The sequence below is a fragment of the Eucyclogobius newberryi genome, unplaced genomic scaffold (genome assembly GCF_026437365.1).
Source record: "Eucyclogobius newberryi isolate DKJ021-1_F unplaced genomic scaffold, fEucNew1.0.hap1 SCAF_14, whole genome shotgun sequence".
Lineage (NCBI taxonomy): Eukaryota > Metazoa > Chordata > Actinopteri > Gobiiformes > Gobiidae > Eucyclogobius > Eucyclogobius newberryi.
The window spans coordinates 26,421,454-26,441,406 of record NW_027315768.1 but is presented as its reverse complement, the minus strand read 5'-3'; the positions used below and the strand labels follow the sequence as shown (position 1 = coordinate 26,441,406).

Sequence of the window (19,953 nt, the reverse complement as noted above, 5' to 3'; positions counted from 1 at the left end):
TTTAAACCCTATTACCTCGTGTGAGTCGCCTCACTCTGCACATTCACTGCTGCTGTTTATAATGGCCAGCTGAGATGAGCAGCCCTCTGAATTACTAATAGGGTTTTGTTCACAGACTAATTTGAAGCTCTTAGAATCTCATTATTTTTCCACCGCCTTCTCAGTTTATATGTGCTTGTCAATAAAGTATAAAATTAATAAATTATGATTTGGATGTTGTCAGTTTGTGTGAGTAGTTTAAATCAAAGCTGACGCAAACATTTGTATCATTACCCACTTATTAAAGGTACATAATGTTTCTTGTGGGGGTTTGCCACCTGCTTGTCTCCATGGAAATGTAAAGAAAAGGGACACGGTGCATGTCCAAATACGCAATCAAAGTTTTATCTACAATTTTTAAAATGTTCCATTGTCCACTGTTAATTTGCCATTTTGAAACTAATACATCAATAATACCAAACCACTCTTTCGTAAGACATTTACTGCAGTAAACCAAACTTTAGTTCATGCTTGTGAAATACTGGTGGGTTTTTTTAGCCAACATTTCAATGTTTATTTTAGAAAGTTTGTTCAATTTAAGAGCGTGAAAGCTAATGCCTTTTGAATTAACAGTTAATGTTGCAATATTGGTTTATTCTGCTATTCTAAGAGAAGTAAATGTCATTCCATTTTCTATGCTTATAAGGCAGGTATTGGAGCACACTAGCCTAAAATAGTACTGAAAGTTACATTATTTAATCAGGGATTTTCAGTATAGTTTCAATATAGTGAAACTAGGCATATCATCATCGTGACCATTCAGTGACATTCTCACAATTGTATAGCTTGAAACACTGTAGGCAAGAATTATGGTTTATATTTCTACCCGCTCAAGCTGAATTGTTTGTTTTGTTGAATTGACAACAGTCCACAACATGCCAATTACTGTAGAGACGCAGCTTGTACATTTATTCCCAAAGCATTCAGGTGTTTTCTGTGGGGACGTCCATGTCAGTCACACATTTAGCCATCGCACCCGTCACCTCCAGAGATGGTGTTAACAGCCCTGTGTCTGTGCTTACCTTAAGCCGCTGTCCCTCTGAGCTGGGGAGATTTAGAGCAGGATGCAGCGACAACAAACTTTTGGCCCACACCTGGCTGCGTTCCCAAAGGAAGCCCGATATCCCTGACCCTGAAATCTGCAGTTGCTTATGTGATGAAATATTTACTCTTTCATTTGTTTTCCCCGTTTTGTTAAATTGCGGATGTGTTCTGTCAAGAGCTGAAGCTGACGCTGTAACTGTCGCTTTACATTATTATCATATGTTTGGTTGACCAGTCATGCTTCAACGATACTGTTTTAGTTTTTTTTCTTTTAATGTAAAGAGCAAAGCTAGTCGTAGAGGTTGACTGTAGTTATTTTAGAGTCATATTTATTTAAAATGTTTTTTTTAATTAAATATTGAAGCAGAATTGAAGATCTGTGGGAGTTGAATGCAAAAAAATTACAATTTCCTAGCATTTTCTTGTAACACTTTATAACAGCTACACTTTTATCAGCCTTTATAAAACATGAACTAAGGCTTTATTTTTATTGAACAAATGGTTTATTAAGGAGCAGTCTGCCTTGATAACTAAATAATACCCTAACCCTTTAAGTTACTAAGCCTGAATAATTTTAATAAACTCAATTAGGTCTTTGTTCGTGCTTTATTAAGGCTAATTTTAAAGTGATACATGTTTTATTTTACATCTTCCATTTACTACTACTACTACTAGTTGTTTTTTGACATCAGCACAGTAAAAAGCTCCAATTTTAACACATAAAATTGTAGCTTTTCACTGCGCTGATGTGTTCTCTAAGACGTATAAAATGTGGCTGGTGAATTTAGATGGGATTTATGTGGTTTGTACTGATCACACACTGTCATTTACAGGAAGGAAGAGCCACTGTGAACCAGGACACCAGGCTGGACAACCGGGTGATTGACCTCAGGGTAAGTTGGGACTTGAGCTGATGGAACAGACTGATTTTTGTTAACACCCACAAGTGGCTAGAAGTATTTAGATACAGTTGACACCACCTCAAAATGGGAGGCGTGGGCTAGCGTAGAGCAAAACATCAGTCAGTTTCAGTCAATGGTTAGTTTTTCTCTACATTTCAAGATGGATTAATGATATATATAACAAATGTTAAATAATCTTGATCAGGCTTTTAGACAGAGTGCCGTCTTCCCGTATTTTGGACGGGGTATTTTAAAATGTGGACGGGCATTTTCGAGTGCAGGGACGGCCATTTTATTAATAAAGCTTAGAAAAAAAGGGAATATTACAGTGTTCTCGCTGAGGGGTTTTGGCCGGCGGGCCCCCGCCATGCTGAAAAGATACCGCCAGGTATTAAAGGTTGAATGGACAATTTTTTTGGCACAAATCTAAGTCTTATTTCCTCGTGGCGTGGACTGCCGATTAGTCCTGCCACGTATCAATCATAAAACGCACCTATCGCTCACCTGCAGCCACGTGCAGTTCGTCCCCACGTTTCCGCCTGCCTAAGCGCATTGATCTATCATAATATAGTTCCCTCAGTGTACGGGACAAAATGAAGACGGAGAAAGACAGTTCGAGCTGACGCAGAAGTGGACAGAAATCTACGGGAGACGAGAGATGCGATGCGCTCCGTTGCGCTAATAAACAAACGCATGTGTGTGTTGTATCAGTCCACACGGGGGAGTGGCATGTGCACTTCCACCTGCGTTCTCAAATCGCCCAAAAATCGTCCATACCGCCTTTAAAATAACCGTGCGCGCGTCGCCATGCTACCCAAAAGATAGCGCCAGGCTGAAAAAAACATTAGGTTGAAAAACAAGGATTGTGTTTTTTATTCAAGTAACATACAACGCTATCATATAGTTGAGAAATAGAGCTGGGTTGAAATAATCGATTTTCCAATTTTTAATTGATTCACATATTAATGACCGATTGTCGATTCGTACGTCCAAAGATTTTTTTATTTTTTTTAAATTAAAATTATTTTCTATATTTCCCTCAGTGAACTTCAATCTACCGTCAAGAAAGATAATTCTGGACTCCTGGATTCTCTTTCTTGAAGGTAGATTGACCCTTAACCTTTTCATCAGTCTTCCATCAGTAACTACCAATACTTGTAAGATTTGCTGTTTAATATTGATATAATACTAGTTTTAACATGTTGCTTCTCTACACAGTCATGAAGTGAAGGAAACGGTTCAAATACATTTTTAATTTTTAATAACATTAACCCCCGGATCGAATCGAAATCGGATCGAATCGGAAATCAGATCGAAATCGAATCGGATGGGATCTGAGAAATCGGAAAAAATCTATTTTGAAACGTAAAAATCCGAATCAAATCGATTCTTGAAATTTGAATCGAAACCCAGCTCTATTGAGAAAGCTACACTCAATAACGTAGACGACTTCCATTCTGGTCCCAAATGTTTATTTGGCATCAGATCACCGTCCATGCGAACGCCGTAGTGTAACTTTTCTGCTTGCGCCGTCCACGGCACTCAATAATATGGGAAGCCAATAAGATCACACTCCGCCACTTAGGAGAGGCGTATGGCGTAAATTAAGAGAGCGCCGTTTGGCGTAAATTACGGCGCTCGTTTATGGCGCATGTCGTTAAAAGCGGCGCTTTATTTTGTAAAAGCGTCGGAAAATACGCCGCGATACGCCGCTCCTAAGTGGCGGGGTGTGATCATATTGGCTTCCCATAACAACGCAAATTTTGCTTTTTATTAGTCCGGAGAATGCCGAAGCTACACGTTTTTTTTTTGCCTCGTCGGCCCCCAGACAAAATTATTTGTATTGGGTGTTATCTAAAAGCATGATCTTGATGGATTATTCAAAGATAATTAGTTTTGAACGTACTGCGGCCAAATGTAGTGTGGATTCATTCATTCCTGTAACATTCGAACAAGGCCTGTCCTTTTCTAGTAGGTAATTATTATTGTCTTCATGTTAAAGACAGTTGGTAAATGGACAAGAACCTTGACGATTAACTGCTGCTCATTTGACTATACCGTTTCAAACGCGACATGGCGGCAGATCATCTTTAGACGCACAAAAGCAGGGGTCTGGCAATAAACAGGATGTACGGTAAACCGTTGAAACATGGCAGGAATCTAAAGCTAAAGCCTGAATATTTTTTCATCTGTAGCTCTCAGAAAGAACAAAGTGCAGCCCCGTCCCCTGCGCCTCTGCTCTTCACACTTGTCTGATTGTGTGCGACTGTCTGCATGTTCACTCATGTCCCGATGTGAAGAAGATTACGCTCAATATAGCTCGCAGTCTGAAAGCTGTCATTATTACGACTTGTTCAGGCCAAAAAATGCAATACCCCCAGATCGGTTAAAGGGCATTATTCCTCTCGATGGATCTAATATCGAGTGACAAGGTAGCATTTGAGCAGAAGGTGAGTTTACTGGCAAGAGGAGACATGTAAGGCCAAGAGCAAGTTACTGTTATTTTATCCCTGTCTTGTCTTTGTCCTTTATCCCTGTAAAAGGGAGAGTAAAAAGTAAAAGGCTCAACGCAAATAATACATAATTGCAACACACAATGTCTCAAACTAGATACAGTATGTAATCATTTTTAAATCTTCTTCCACTTATCCGTGGCCGGGGTCATCTAAATGGGGATGCCCAGAGTTTCCTTTCTATAGAATAGATTACGATAAAAATAGAAGTGTATCTTTCAATTTCCCACTACAAGTCCTGTTGATTTTCATTGTCTTTTAACTACTCATCCCTTTTGACATGGTTTATATCTACAAAGCAAAGTGGATTCATGTGTTTTATAAGAAAGGCTAAGCCCATAGAGCAATATACAACAATGTATAGAGCTGGGGTGGACCATATTGTCAAAATAATAATCTGATAAATGTGAAAGGACTGTACAATTATGTACAAATGCTGAAATATCACATGTTTGAAATATTACAAGTGGCTCTTTTTTTTCAACACTATTTTGGTCTTTTTGTCACTATAAACGTTGCAACAACGAAATTTCCCCATGTGTGGACAATAAAGGAATATCTTATCTTAAACTATGAACTTGATGTTTTTTTTGCTCATCAAAACAACATTCACAATATTACTAATTATTTGATATTTTGCTCACCTTTACGATCAGCAAAGTCAATAGTAAATAACTGAAATATCTGCCGACAGTTGGGAGATATTGACTAAACAATATCCAATGGCCCTGCGACAAGTTGGCCACTGTCCAGGGTTTACCCCGCCTAAGGCCCGAAGTCACTAGGATAGGCTCCAATCACCCTCGAACCTGAAAGGGAACAAGCGGTAGAAAATGGATGGATGAATAGCTCAATGATTTTTTCCGTTGTCCTGATATAATATTTTCACGATGCATCAGAAAAATGCTAAAATCTGCAAAATTGTGTACATGTTTTGGTTGTAGGTTTAAGTATCACACAAAATGTGAATCGACCATAAAATCAACCACAAAAGGAGATAAATAACACTTAATTCCCTTGTGCGGGGACATTTTTGAGGTAATTTAAAGTTTCTCCCAAACAGCATTTGCGACACTAATGCATTCGCTGTACATTTGCCACCTTACAATCTATCTATACATATGTTGTACGATAGCAATGCAAACCGCTGCTCTCAAGTTTGAAAAGAAAAACAAAGACCCCGGCAATCAGTGTCTGAATGCACCGAAGCTGCTGGGTTTGTGTTCAGAGTGGGAGATGTGGTGGGGCCAAGCCTTCGCCGCAGTGTCTGAGAGTTTTGATGTGTGCCTCCCACGTGGATGGCGCTGCAGGCTGGAAGGCGCTGCAGTAACACCTGTTTGTGTGTGTGTGGCTCTATGTACTTTGAGCCACAGTCACAGTCCCTGTCATCAGCCGCGCACTTCAGAGTCCAGACCGGAGCCGTAAAGCGGTTCCCACAGCAGCACACAGCCGCTCCACCCGGGATCCATGAACCAGAATAATGATTATCTATAGTTCTGCTTTGTTTCCTCGAAATCTGCCATCTTTGTTTTAATGCAAAGGGCCTAGTTTGGACAACAACACGGGATACTTGTTATTGTTCTGCCTTAATATTTGATTCCAAACTATGCAGGAAGATGCTTTTACAGCAAGTGTCAGTGAAAAGAGATTACCGTGTTATTACTAAGACTTAAGGTTGACTTAAGACATCCGCCTGCATCAATTAGCCGTGTTATGGCTCTGGTAAAAGCTCTCTAAACTATTCAGTATCTCTATGATCCAACCATATGTCTGAGAGAGGGATGCCGAGGTCATTTGGCTAATAATAAGAATAATATTGAAATTATTCAGGTCAAAAGTTAATCATACAAATCAACAAAACATTTTATGAGGAAAATTGAGACTTTTTTGTTCAATCTATAGACCAAAATGTCGACCTAAATGTAAAGGACTTTTTTTTTCTGGCTTTTTTTGGGTCATATTTAACTATTTTGTCAAAGTTAAATTTTATAGTCCGTCGCAAACTTGAGGAGCATTAAACAATGGGAATGAAAGAAAATAATAATGAATAATCGTTCAAATCGTGATGTTTTCTCTCACAATAATAAATACATTAAAATGTTATATTTTGGCATCCCTAGTCCGAGCTAAACTGCAGTCACTAGACAGAGTTCACACAAAAACAACAATGTATATAGAAAAGTACTAGTATTAAAGCTGATTGATCTCACGATTCAGTGCTAAAATTCTTGCTAATTCACTCATTGCTTCATTGCATTCTCCCTTCTGCTGTTATCAATTTAAAGGTTTATAATAAAATTGTGGATTTTTGCTTAATTTTGCCCCTCTTTGTATTACATGTATTTAAATATTCAATATTCTAAAGTAAATATGCAGCAGTCACTAAAGTCAAAGTTAAAGTCAAAAACGTTCTCGCATATTACTTAAAGGTGGTATGGACGATTTTTTTTCAGCAAATGTTTTATCATATTTCCTCGTGGCGTGGATAAATCATTTGTCCTGCCACGTATCAATCATAAAACGCACCTACCGCTCACCTGCAGCCGCGTCAGGCTCGTCCCCACGTTTCCGCGTGCCTAAGCGCATGGATCTATCATAATATAGTTCCTTCAGTGTACGGGGCAAAATGAAGACGGAGAAAGACAGTTCGAGCTGACGCAGAAGTGGACAGAAATCTACGGAAGACGAGAGATGCGATGCGATCCGTTGTGCTAGTAAACAAACGCACGTGTGTGTTGTACCAGTCCACACGGAGGAGTGCGCACTTCCGCCTGCGTTCTCAAATCGCCGAAAAATCGTCCATACCGCCTTTAACTTCCGATGTAGTATTTCTTATCTAGTTCTATTTCTTATTTAGGCAAAGGTTCTTGGTGCCAAAAAGTAAAACAAAGTGCTTTAAAAAACAGCTTGATTCCAGCTGCTTTTTGTTTGCTATATAAACTGTAATTTGTACCTTAATATTTAGTGCGATAGTGTGATACTTTTTAATAATTACTTCATCTACAGTTCGACCTTATTTCTGTTTTTATTGTCTCTATGTATTGAAACAAACTCCAACTGCAAACCAAGTCTACCTGCAGGTCTAAATAAAGTTACCTGAACCTGTATTTTCGACACACGGCACTAATATTTATAACCGGTACATTTGTCAAGGACGGCCTTTTTATCTAATGCCGAATGAAACTTTGAAACGTGATATAAGAGAGGATGACGCACATGTTTTTGGTCAGTTTCAACAATAGCTAAAGTACAGCTCATGAACTCGTAAGTAAACCACATCGACAACCCAACTTGTTTCACTTTTAAAATGGAAAACCTTCTCATTCAATAGACGCCAATGTGTGGTCAAAATAGGCTACAGGCGGGTTTCGTTACCCAAAATATTGTCTGCATGCCGCTTCAGCTGTTTCACTTTTCAGTCGATATGTGTTTCAGTGTTTTTCCAAATATAACGGTTTCATTTAGCTTAATTTTGGTAAGAAACGCAAAAACAATAGAAGGTTTCCAGTTTGTACCAGACAGCCCTGCAGCACTGTCTCCAGATTAACGAGCTTGCCAGCATTAAGGCATTATTACTTTTCCAATCTGCCAACTTCAAGTCTGACGTGCTTTATTCAGGACTTTGGACAGGCACCAGAGACGCAGAGGAAAAAAGGAGGGGGAAATTAAGCCTTTTAATTAAAGCCCAGCCATTCTTCTCGCATTGAAACGTGTAAACGTCTTAGAAAAGTGTTAAAGCTCAATTTAAAAACGACTAGAGCCGGACTACACTTTTAGAATGGTTATTTTTGATGCTGCAGTTGACTGTAGGAGTGCAATACTATATCCATGGTGCTCAAGCTTTTTCAAGCTAGTAGGGCTGTAATTTTGACGACAAAATAAATTCTTGGTTGATCATGCTCTCGCACAAAAACAAATCTATACACAGAAAAGTACTAGTAAACGTCATTCTTAGTGAAGGCGACGAGGCAGATTAAACTGTCCAAACTCCAGGGTTTCTCCTTTTTGCTGTCTTCCAAATAAATGGTCATAATCTTAGTACAATTACGGTAATCGACAAATAAAAAATTGACACAATCGAGCAATCTTAAATTAGATACGGTAATTTACTGTCTTCACAAAGCATTGTCTAAGGTCTGTCAAACATCTATAGTTCTTGAGATGAACAATGATATATATTTTTTCCATTTAAGCTTGTGCATTATTTAAATCATGTACAGGCCATTTTAAGGAATCTGTTAAAACCAAGTATGTTTTTGACTTCTTCTGACTAGTTTTATTTACTTGTCTCATCTAATTTATGATAATAGTCTCGAACATCGCAGAGGCTCACATTGTACTGCCAACAAATAATATTTCTCCTTACGTGCGAGGAAAGTCATTGTGCAATATAAAGCTGTGATTCATGCCAAGTTTCCTAAGTCTTTGTGTGTGGTTTTTATCTTGTGTTGTTACCTAGACGACCACCAGCCAAGCGGTTTTCCGTCTGCAGAGCGGAGTTTGCAAGCTCTTCAGAGATACCCTCACCAAGAAGGGCTTTGTGGAGATCCAGACCCCCAAAATCATATCAGGTACACTATATTTATATATATATAACTACAACACACACTCGGCTTGCTCCACAGGAAATCGAGCGTGACACATGGGCAAGGCAAGTTCATTTGCAGAGCTCCATAATGTACACAAAGAAAAGATGGATAAAAACATGAATTAATATTATAAGATGTACTTTGAAAGGGAAGAGTGCATAAATAATAATGATAATAGTAATCCACCGAAAAGTATACAAAATGATAAAACGCCATATCTGTAAAATAAGAGGCAAACATTTTAACCACTGTAATGGTTAAAATGACGCTGCCTGGAGCCAATTTAGTCATCATTTTATTAAATTTTAACAATCTAGTATCACTGTCAAACATTATTACTTAATGTACACCATTATGTTGCATGGTAGGATCAGATTGGGACAAATAATTGAGTAAAAACAATGATAAACATGTCTCAAAGGTTTGCTGAGGGATTTTACGTACTTCCTGACTGAAAGCCACTAAAATAGATTATGCCAGGATTTTCTCAAAATTATTGTCATTGTGATATCAACGCAAACAATATCCATAAACCAAGGCTCAAAATGTAATCTTATGGCCACCTTTAAGCAATTCGAACTGCCTAAAGCTTTTGTTTAAATTTATGTTTTGACCTTTGACCATGTATTGACGTATGTGTAAAGCTTGTCTCTCTAAACTTATTATTAACATGATTAGAAGACCAAAAATCCCCACTCTATGATATTGCAGATATTTTGTTTTTCTGATGCATTGCTGCCAGTTTGTTTTCAACCAGATCATCATCACATGGCCCAAAAGCAATTGAGAGACAGTTGGATGGGAATTTCCTGTTTTGTCAGACCAAATGTACAAACCAGGAACTTTATTTACTACCAGTACGAAAGCTACAGAAAGGTCGCATATCTCAAATATCACCTCTAGTTCTGTCTTTGTGAACAATAGTTTTTTTTTGGATAGTGATTTATTGACTCCTCACGTCATCTGCTCCTCACAACGCCTTTCTAATTCAGCAGGAGTGGTTTTGTTCGAGCTTGCTTTCGACAGACAGGGGAGACTAAAAGCAGCGGCGGAGTATCGCTCATAAATCTTGACATCAGCATTCAGTGGGCACGTTGTCTTTTGTGTTGCGTCGCGTCTGTCTTATCCTTGTACGTTTTCTCCCGCATCATCTTAGTATTCGTCTTGCGCCTCGTACTTTTTCCAAACCGCATTTGCATGTTTTTCCATAAAAATAAAGGCGTACGGTGAATTTAATCCCGGATCTACGCGCCGCAGCCGTTCACTCAAGTTTCCAAAGCAAATTTTCTCAGACAATTTTGCTGAACTTCCGCCTCGTCGCAACCGTTGTGTACCGAAATGTGGTACGAGTACTGTCATTTTCGCTTCCTCTTTTCACAGACGCAGCGACCGACAAGTTCTAGATTCAAAAGTTGGCGCTCTTTTTTTCTTTGTTTTGGCGGCACTTGCATGTCACCATCGTGTACTCTTAAAAACCACATCTTCCTGCCTGACACGCCCAAATCACTAAACAGTTTGTAATGTGTGACCCCACCCCTCCGCCCACCTCCCAACTCAACAGTTCTGATGGCATGAGAGTAATATAACAACAATCATGCCCATGACGTCTGACACAAATGGGGAACTAGCCGTTATGTAATAAGCACCTGCATGTTGAAGTAAACAACATGCAGGTGAAGTCTGGTTATGCTGTCAGTTTTCTCTTTGATCATTTTAGTCAAATTTAGGTTGAACACAAATTACATTATTTAATATTTATTAAAACTGAATGCAATGTTTTTCATAATTAGAAAAAGACAAAAAAACGACAAGACGAGGCTTGAGAGAAAATTAGGTAAAATATGAAAATAAAAGATTTTGGAAAGTGAGGCATCCAAAGAAAAGAAAGTTGAGGCACACAAAGACCAAAATCAATATTCCATGTGTGATTGTTTTTGTTTTTTGTTTTCATTTTTCATATGCTATTTATGGTTGGTCCAGTCCTTAATCATTATCGGTGCAGTTTGTCTTATTTGTTTTTTTTTGGAGGGGATTTTTTAATATGTATGTTCTAAAGATATCTGTTTATGTTGTCCATGGCAGAAGTTTTGAGGCCCAAATACATGGTTCTGATATTGAGTTGAATTATGTCAATAATGGTAATTGAAGATTTGAATACCATGGAAACGAAAAGTTAATTTCATCATTATGATTGTAATTCAGAATTTAGAATGCAGTAGGTTGTGCTACCCGGTGGTCGAGTGGTTAAGGCGGCAGCACACATGCCAGGCTCCACGTGAAGCTGGCCGCAGTGAGCTCAAATTCAGTAGGTTTGTTCTGACCCTCACGTTGACCCTTGATCCTGGTTCAACTGTAAATATTAAGGTTTAGCTGGCTGCACACTAGCAGATTTTAAAATTGTCTGCGATTTTAAGACGTGACAAACATGAGGACATTTTGCAATGATTATTTTTCTCACACTGTCAAACTTGGCTATTTTTGGCTAGATTTGTTGCAAGCGGAGGAGAGCGCAATTGTCACATGATTGACCAGACTAATGAAAACAAATGCACAAGGATACAGGGTGAGCGTAAGCTGCCTTTCCATGCTCTTATTTAGACTGAAAATAAAACAAAAAGAAGATACATTTGTGGATTAAACCAGTTCATAAAGGACACACTGTTATATTCACTGTAGGTGAGGATCTGTTGCACTGAACGAAAATGTTTGCACAAACTCAGTGTTGGTTTCGTCATGCTTTTTAGTTGAAGTTTAAGAGTCGTAACTAGGCAACCAGAGCCAAGAAATGTCTTGCTGCTCTGATTGACTGCAGTGAAGTAGTTGGAAGCTCACAATCTGAGCTGCGACCCGAGAAATAATCAAAACCAATTCACATTGACCCCACAGCCATGAGCGCCACAACAATCACTTACGAGAATCGCCGCTGCATCAGTCCATCCTTCAACAATTTGAGAGTGCTGGCCATTTAGACACTGTGCTGTTATTTTATTCAAGCAGTTTTCACGTACCAAGTTTATGTTTCATTGAGAAAAGAAATGTATCCGTTTTGGAATATGATGCTAACTTATGGTTTAGTCCGAGAAAGTCCAAGTTGTGGACAGCACCAATCGAAACGCAGTCTGTATGTCTGATACACGGTACATCATCGTTAGTGTGAGTGATGGCCCTTCTGTGCTGCCGGGTCAAGACATTTCTCTTGTTTCCTGTGTCTAAACTTATCTTTGTTCTCCTGCAGCTGCCAGCGAAGGTGGAGCGAACGTCTTCACCGTGTCATACTTCAAGACTAGTGCCTACCTGGCCCAGTCTCCCCAGCTCTACAAACAGATGTGCATTTGCGCTGATTTTGACAAGGTCTTCTGTGTGGGTCCAGGTAAGGCAGCCCACCCATCTGTCGCACAGTTTTCCTGTCATTTACGGCCTAACAAGCCGCCGGGGGTGCCTCCAAGGTGACAGACCCCCGTTATTATAGACGACTGCTTTAAAATGCCTCCAAATGCATTTTTAGATTGTTAAAGTTTTTTACACGCTGCCATTGCCTTCTTAACATGGACCCGAGCGGCTGTGGTACAGTTAAGTGTGTTACTGACTCGGCGGGATAGTAAAGGGTTTTATTAAGCTCCTGCTGTGTCATAAAGGGCTGTCGCCTTTTATAGGTGGGATAACACAGCCACACGCACGGTCAACAGGTTACTCTATGGATTCATTCACTTGACGATTCACAAAAACTGGTTCACCCTAAGGACAAGTTGCTGACTCAAAAACAGAGCAATGTAGTTTATTCGATCCAATGCAGTGAAGAAAGCTGTAAAGAACGGTACATAGGTGAGACAAAACAGCCTCTACACAAGAGGCTTTATCAGCACAGAAGAAATACAAGTTCAGGACCACAGAGCGCCGTGCATCTCCACCTTGAAGCCTCTAATCACTCGTTTGAAGACGGTGAGGTGAAGGTTTTAAGCAGGAGAAAAGATGGTTTGAAAGAGGAGTCAAGGAAGCTATTTTTGTTAAAAAAAAAAGAAAGACCTTCTTTAAACAGAAATGGAGGGCTCAGATTCAATCTTCCTGGTATCTATAATGGTATACTGAACCCCTGGAAAGGTAGAGGACCAGGACCAGGACATTCAGATGCTAATCAGGTACTCAGGGTGGTTGAGCCAGGGTCTCACAAAGACAAAGAGGTTTTAACAGCCCATTAAGATTCTGAATAGGCTAGCTCGGTAGATACAAGGGGGAGTTTCTGTTGAAACAAACAACTCTTTCTACTTCAGGAAGGCTCCTCCCAATGGGCGGGTCTTACCACAGAACAGTATTAATATCGGAGTTCTCGATCTAAATTCTTTTATTGACAATGACTCTTGGATGAGAGTCGAAACGTCTATTTTTTCTAACTGAGTCCAGATGACTACAACTGAAGCTTTTTTCTACTATGGAACACGCCTGGACGAATGAGGGATTACACCGACATTGTAAAGAGGTGTAAATTGTGCAGAGAATTGTATGCAGAGAAACCCCACCTAAAGGCCAGAGTTTCTACTGGCTCTTGCCGCTTGAAACCTTTATTCTAGCAAACTTCACATAGACATATAGAATTTTGTCACCTTCTACTTTTTGCAAATGATAAAGATTCTGATCCAATATTTGCCAAGTGCTCTTGTGCTCGAGCCTCACAGGAGAATAAAAGACCTTAAGGTCATCCTGGCTACAATAATAATGCCTTTTTTGTGGTATCTATAGTGAAGCCAATAAAAAGAATGGAGCCCTTTAGTCCCAGCAGTCCTAAACCATACAAACTCTACCACTGAATAGCTCCTTTGGTCTATCCAGGGATACAATTAATGGTTGAAGCAATACTATGTGTTTCTGTTGCAGTTGAAGGTTTAAGTTGCTTTAGAATCTTCAGTCGTTATGTCTCAATACTGTCTCTGTCTCTGACATGAATGTACTCATTAACAATCATATTATTAAAAGCATACAAAAGCCCGGACAAAGCTTTTGCTATTAATGTTACGTATTATATTGAGCAAGAGTGTCTGCGCTTTCTTCAGTTTTTAAAATGAGTTGAAAGAGTTTATTTAATATTTACCACAGCCATTTTACCTGCATAAATACACAGAATGCAGCATTGTATTGTATCATTCGTCCCAGTAATAGTATAGGTTATCTGTGAGTGGCAAGGCAAGATGGAGAAAGCTAATCTGAAATGAAAATACTTGACCTTTTCATTTGTTTTGCTGCTTAATAATCTCTGTATTTACATTCAACTCTGCAAAAGGCAATTTGTGTATGTGTTGACTTGTGACATCTCCTTTTTTATTTATTTTTCCCCAGTTTTTAGGGCAGAAGACTCCAACACCCACCGCCACCTGACAGAATTTGTGGGTCTTGATATTGAGATGGCCTTTAACTATCACTACCACGAAGTCATCGAGTCCATTACCGACACTATGGTGCAGATCTTCAAGGGACTGAGAGACAAGTAAGATCAAAAAGGGTCTTCTGATGTTTCCCCATCTCCTTTACATGCTGTAATGAGTTCTCGTAGATTCGGCTTGCTGCATTCACAACACAGCGCCAAACTTTCCGCACCTGGCTGCAAAACATGGTGCAGAATGTTGCTCAGACTGTGTCCCAGGTTTGACAGATGAGATTTCTCTGTGGCATGCAAACAGTGGATTTATTTTAATTTTTTGGAGAGAGAAGACTAAATGTCACCCGGTGTTTTAATGATGGTCCATAATGTTCACGTTTGCCATCAAGTGAACGGGATCCAGTGCAGCGTTATGATGTGACTTTATTGCCTTCCAGTGGTTGCAACCGGTACTAAATGTAAAACTGCAAAGCTGATGTGTTCAAGCTACAGTCATGACTATGGCTTCCAAATCTAAACATCTCTAACTGTCTCTTATCCCGACATCAGTTATACAATTGAACTGTAAAGTATTTAAACACGCCTAATTCACTTTAACATCACATTCACTTGTTTATTGTTTATATAAATGGATCCCATTAGCTGAAAGCAGCACAATCAGCTAGTCGTCCTGGATCCATTACAATTAAAAACACATTACATTTCAAGTACAATAACATGGTTTTCAATCATTCCATTTCATTATATTTCATTACAGTAACCTTTTAACATTTTTGCAAATTATGTACATTTTTTGTTCATAATGATGTACAATTTTAAAAGTGTTAATAATCTAACACAAGACTCTTTTTTTACATGTACATTGGCAATTTAGTTTGTAGAGCACATTTCAAAGTGCTTCATAAAACAGGCAAAAAACAAACATAAAAATGACATGACAGAAATCACAAAATAGTTGAAGACATAAAAGAGAAGAGTGCAAATTAAATAAAGATATCTATTGTACTGTAGCTTAGTCATTGAATGTTTTTGAATGTTATGTGAGAAATACTACAAGACGACACAAAATTCCCCTCAGCTCTCAATAGTATTTTCCCCCTATGCTCAAAACACTCTTAAGCCCTGTTTTAAAGAATTAGGAGGACAATTGTGAAATGAACTGATGGCACTTTTGGAAATTGGTAAATTAAACCAGAGAGAGAGAGAGACTGGCGTAGCCTCAGGTGCACTGTATCTCCCATATTTGAAGTTGCTCTGAAGCGCTTCAAACAGCCCAGACACAATGCCACATGCTTTAAAGTCTGCCGTCGCCTCTGTTCTCAGCTTGGTAGATTTGTTGATAATCTGCCATTGTGGTGGAAGCGCCAGACAAGTTACTGCCCTGAATAGGCGATGACAAAGGCCGATAAAGTCCGTACGGATGACGTGCCACTTCTTTAAACAGATGGGGCTGTATAATGGACAGGTGTACCTCAAGAGATTTTCCCACATGAATGACTTTGGCCGTCCGCTCACCTCCTGTTTGGTAACATTTTGCAGCAGGCACATATAACTCACTGTTTACTCGATTCAACTTGTGACTGCAGTTCCTGTTTCTCAACCCAGAGCGCTGACTAAAGATTATATTTTCCGTATACTAATGAGGACTTAGGGCAGAGCAAGATGGCATTTTCACACCTTTTAAATCGTTATTGTGTGATGGACGGCAAGACCACTACCAATTAACACAAACGCGTTTAAATTTCGACCTGCAAAGTCTGAATGCTTTTAATGGAAAAGGATTAGCTGGAGTCGTCTCAATTAAAAAGACCTAAGCAAATCATTGACAATTTGGGCAATACAAAATATCATTGCAGCACTTAGAACAATGTATCCCTTTTGCTTAAATATTAGGTTATATTGCTGTATCCTTTTTTTTCCTAAACCGTGTCTTCTTAATAAGCCAGTACAGTGAAAGTTCTACAATATGTGGTCTGTGTTTTTGTTCTAGACAGTACAATTATGTTATGTTATTTGTTTTGATTATTAGATAAAATGTTCTTTTGTTTTGCTTTCCATCAAATTGTAAAGTACATTAAACCGTATTTAAATGCATCTCAAATAGAAGTGGACAATACGGTATATCAAAATTGAGATCATATTGTGAATGTTGTTTGAAGATATGCAAAGTTTGAATATCAATTTATTATTTATATATAAAAAAAAAAAAAAATGCTACAAAGAGTTGCTTATTTTAAAAAATGAAATAATTAGGGTTTATGGTGATATTTTTAGACTTTGGTTATTCATTTGACGATGTTTCACAGTTTAATAACGCATAAATCGAAGTAAATAAAAAGAAAACAAAAGAAAAATATTAGTTTATTCACCCCTAATCTCATAAACAATCTGCAAGTAACGTGTCAGTTTTGCGAAATGTCCCAGTGTTATATGAGGTGGTTGGTTACAAAGTCTTGCTCCATTGTGTGTGTGTTTTGAAATTGCAATAACGCTGCGTCATCTCGTCTCGCAGCTTTCAGACGGAGATCCAGACGGTGAATAAGCAGTTTCCCAGCGAGCCCTTCAAGTTCCTGGAGCCCACGCTGAGGCTGGAGTTCCAGGAGGCTGTGGCCATGCTGAAGGAGGCCGGCGTGGAGATGGGCGACGAGGAGGACCTGAGGTGAGAGGTCAAAGGTCATGTGCACTGCAAACCACATGCTACAACACGTCCACGAGTTTGGTGATGTCAGACAAATAAGTGCGTAAAGGAAGTGAAACGTTAGAGCGGAGTCATGAAAAGTGAGAGTTGAGTGAGGGATGAGCGTGTTGCACCCTCTATTGAACCTAAACCCTGTGTATTCTTATGGATTTAGATGCGTATAATACACTAGATACTTATAATACTAAAGCTATAAGAGTTTCTGAAGTTTAATCCATAAAGTAAAACATGTTTGTCAACTGGAGACTAAGGCACAGTTATGCATTTTTGTATGCAAACGGCTCGGTGCGTTTGAAGCGTGATTACCGTAGCTTCATTAGTACTTCCAAACATTGCTAATTTCAAGGCTGTCTTCTGGTTAATAGCCACAAGAGGGTGCTTAAAGTCAATTGACCAAAACGGAAGAAACAAACACAGTGGCGCTCATGGCAGTTTTAGAACACATTTGTTGGGGAAAAAGCCAAGACAACGAGGTGAGAGCAGCGTTTGTTCAAGTCACAAGTTGAGCTTCTTCTATTGTGCTGTGTTCACTACTGCCCCCAGTGGTTAGCACATCTACAGCTCCAGTACAACGCATCCATACGCTGTGAGCAGACAGATCACATCCAGACCAGAGGATGCACTGAAGTCTGGCCTGGCGGTGTCACCTGCTTGTCTCCATGGAGATCGAGCTTTGATCACAGCACACATTTGCAATATTTAGATTCATTTACATCCAGCGTTGCATTATTTCACCAGTTGATCTTGTATTGATGATGTGGGGTTCACATCTGTAGTACATTCGTTTCTCCTTAGAGGTTTTCTCTGCTTGATGCCAATGATTTGACCCTTCTCAAACACACTGACATCTGTTCCATGACCAGGGATTTGTCTTTCCACAAGGTTGCTTCAGAAATGAGAAGCCACTCGCTGCATCAGTTTGCTTTAAATACCGTGTTGCAGCTGAAAGATCATTATCCATGCAGCAGTTCTCCAGTTGGAGGCTCGTATCTGCTGTATTTGCTTTAGTTGAATCCAAGTGGTGCCTTTTTTTTGTTTTTTGGGACAAGCGGTGAATGTTCACGTTAAAAGGAGAAAATCAAGTCAATTCTTTCTTGTTTTAACGATAACGTTTATACCACACTGACAGTTCAACGATTTCATCAGAAAAGTTGCATCGTGCACCATTAACACAGTCAGGAATATTATAGACATTTATTATTATCCATCAGATGACTTATTTAGTTTATTCATTTTGTCAAAACTATCTGAAATATTTATAAAACCCTTTTTTTCTTTTTTTTTTAAGTACACCCAACGAGAAGCTGCTCGGCCGCCTTGTGAAGGAAAAGGTACAGTGGTACTGATAATAATACACGTTTTTAAATGACCTTTTATCGTGTATTTATCGATATACATTTCTCTTTCTAGTACGATACTGACTTCTATGTGCTGGACAAATACCCTCTGGCTGTCAGACCATTCTACACGATGCCTGACCCAAGCAACCCTGTAAGTCTGCCACAAACCTCAGTGCGACATATGCCCAGTGACCGTTATGTAAATGTTTATTAATGAGCACAGCGGTCCGAAAACATGCCTCTGTGGATAAAGACGGTTCAGCCAGTCTGCTTTGTCTCGTTTCACAGAGTTTTGTTGGAGAGTTACATTTCCGTATTGTGTAGTCAAGAATAATTTGACCCTTGACATTGTTTAGGTGTAAATTTATGTATGTAGAGCCTGGAAGTTCACTGTTTTGTAGTTATTGTAAGTCACGTTTAATCATTAAATTGACTTCAACATTCAACACATACGATCGATTTAATCTCGAGTCACTTGTTCCAGCACTCGAGGATATAACTATGTTTTCGTCCCAATATTTCTGACCTGTTCCTTTGTGGAAATGTTTATAGAACTTAAACGATGCTTTGTTGTCGTGACAGAAATATTCAAACTCGTACGACATGTTCATGAGAGGAGAAGAGATCCTGTCCGGAGCTCAGAGGGTCCACGATGCTCAGCTGCTCACGGAGAGGGCCATGCACCACCAGATCGGTGAGCAGGAGACGACTTTGCTCACCTGTGGCAATTGTTTGACATTTAAGAACCTTTAGGATTTGGCTCCCTCTGTTGGCTGGGTAGAATCAAAACATGTGTGGACTGCAGTCAAATGGAACGTGTTTTTCTCCAGATCTGATGCCCAGTTTAGTTTAGTTTTTTTGCATTTCCATTGTTGCGTTCAGCCATTTATAACATGTTTACTACTAGTTTATTCACACTTAACACTTTTGATCTGGTTTATAACAATTTGAACAAAACCTATAAAATGTTAAAAATAAATCAATTTGATGGAATATAGCAAATGTGAACAAGCAGTAAGGCTGTGATTGGCTAAAGTCATGTGCAACAATTCAATTTAATGGCATTGACAAAAGCTCAAAAAAAGTATCTCACGCTAATATGAGTTTATATAAACATAGATGTGGTAAGACGAATCTTCAAAAGTAAAAAGGCAGATTAAACTGTCCAGTTACTCTCAAAACTTCAGTTACTCTCAAAACTCCAGCTAACAAACAGCAAATATTTATTTTTCTGTTATTGTCTATAAAACTCGACAGATTAAGGACTTATGTCACCATCGACTGATAAATGGACTAAAGGAACGGCCCTAATGAGCAGGGACAACATTTCCTCTTTAATCTTTAGAAATGCATTTTAGCGTTGCTCGGTGGTGGAGTGGATAGCACATGTGCGCTTCATGTGAGTTCAAATCCTGCTCTTGACAGTTTGCTGCAATGTCCTTCCCCAGTCTCATTCCCAT

The 19,953-nt window shown here is 39.1% G+C and overlaps 1 protein-coding gene across 1 annotated transcript in view; it reads left to right on the top strand.

The window, feature by feature from the left end:
- dars1 (aspartyl-tRNA synthetase 1) overlaps window positions 1-19,953 on the top strand; it is a 43,205-nt gene that overhangs the window by 22,700 nt on the left and 552 nt on the right. Inside the window, exons 9-16 of the mRNA XM_072445156.1 lie at window positions 1,917-1,976; window positions 8,958-9,069; window positions 12,323-12,457; window positions 14,416-14,563; window positions 16,968-17,114; window positions 18,442-18,484; window positions 18,564-18,644; window positions 19,076-19,187. Coding sequence (XP_072301257.1) covers window positions 1,917-1,976; window positions 8,958-9,069; window positions 12,323-12,457; window positions 14,416-14,563; window positions 16,968-17,114; window positions 18,442-18,484; window positions 18,564-18,644; window positions 19,076-19,187 — 838 coding nt within the window. The remainder of the gene's footprint in view (window positions 1-1,916; window positions 1,977-8,957; window positions 9,070-12,322; window positions 12,458-14,415; window positions 14,564-16,967; window positions 17,115-18,441; window positions 18,485-18,563; window positions 18,645-19,075; window positions 19,188-19,953) is intronic.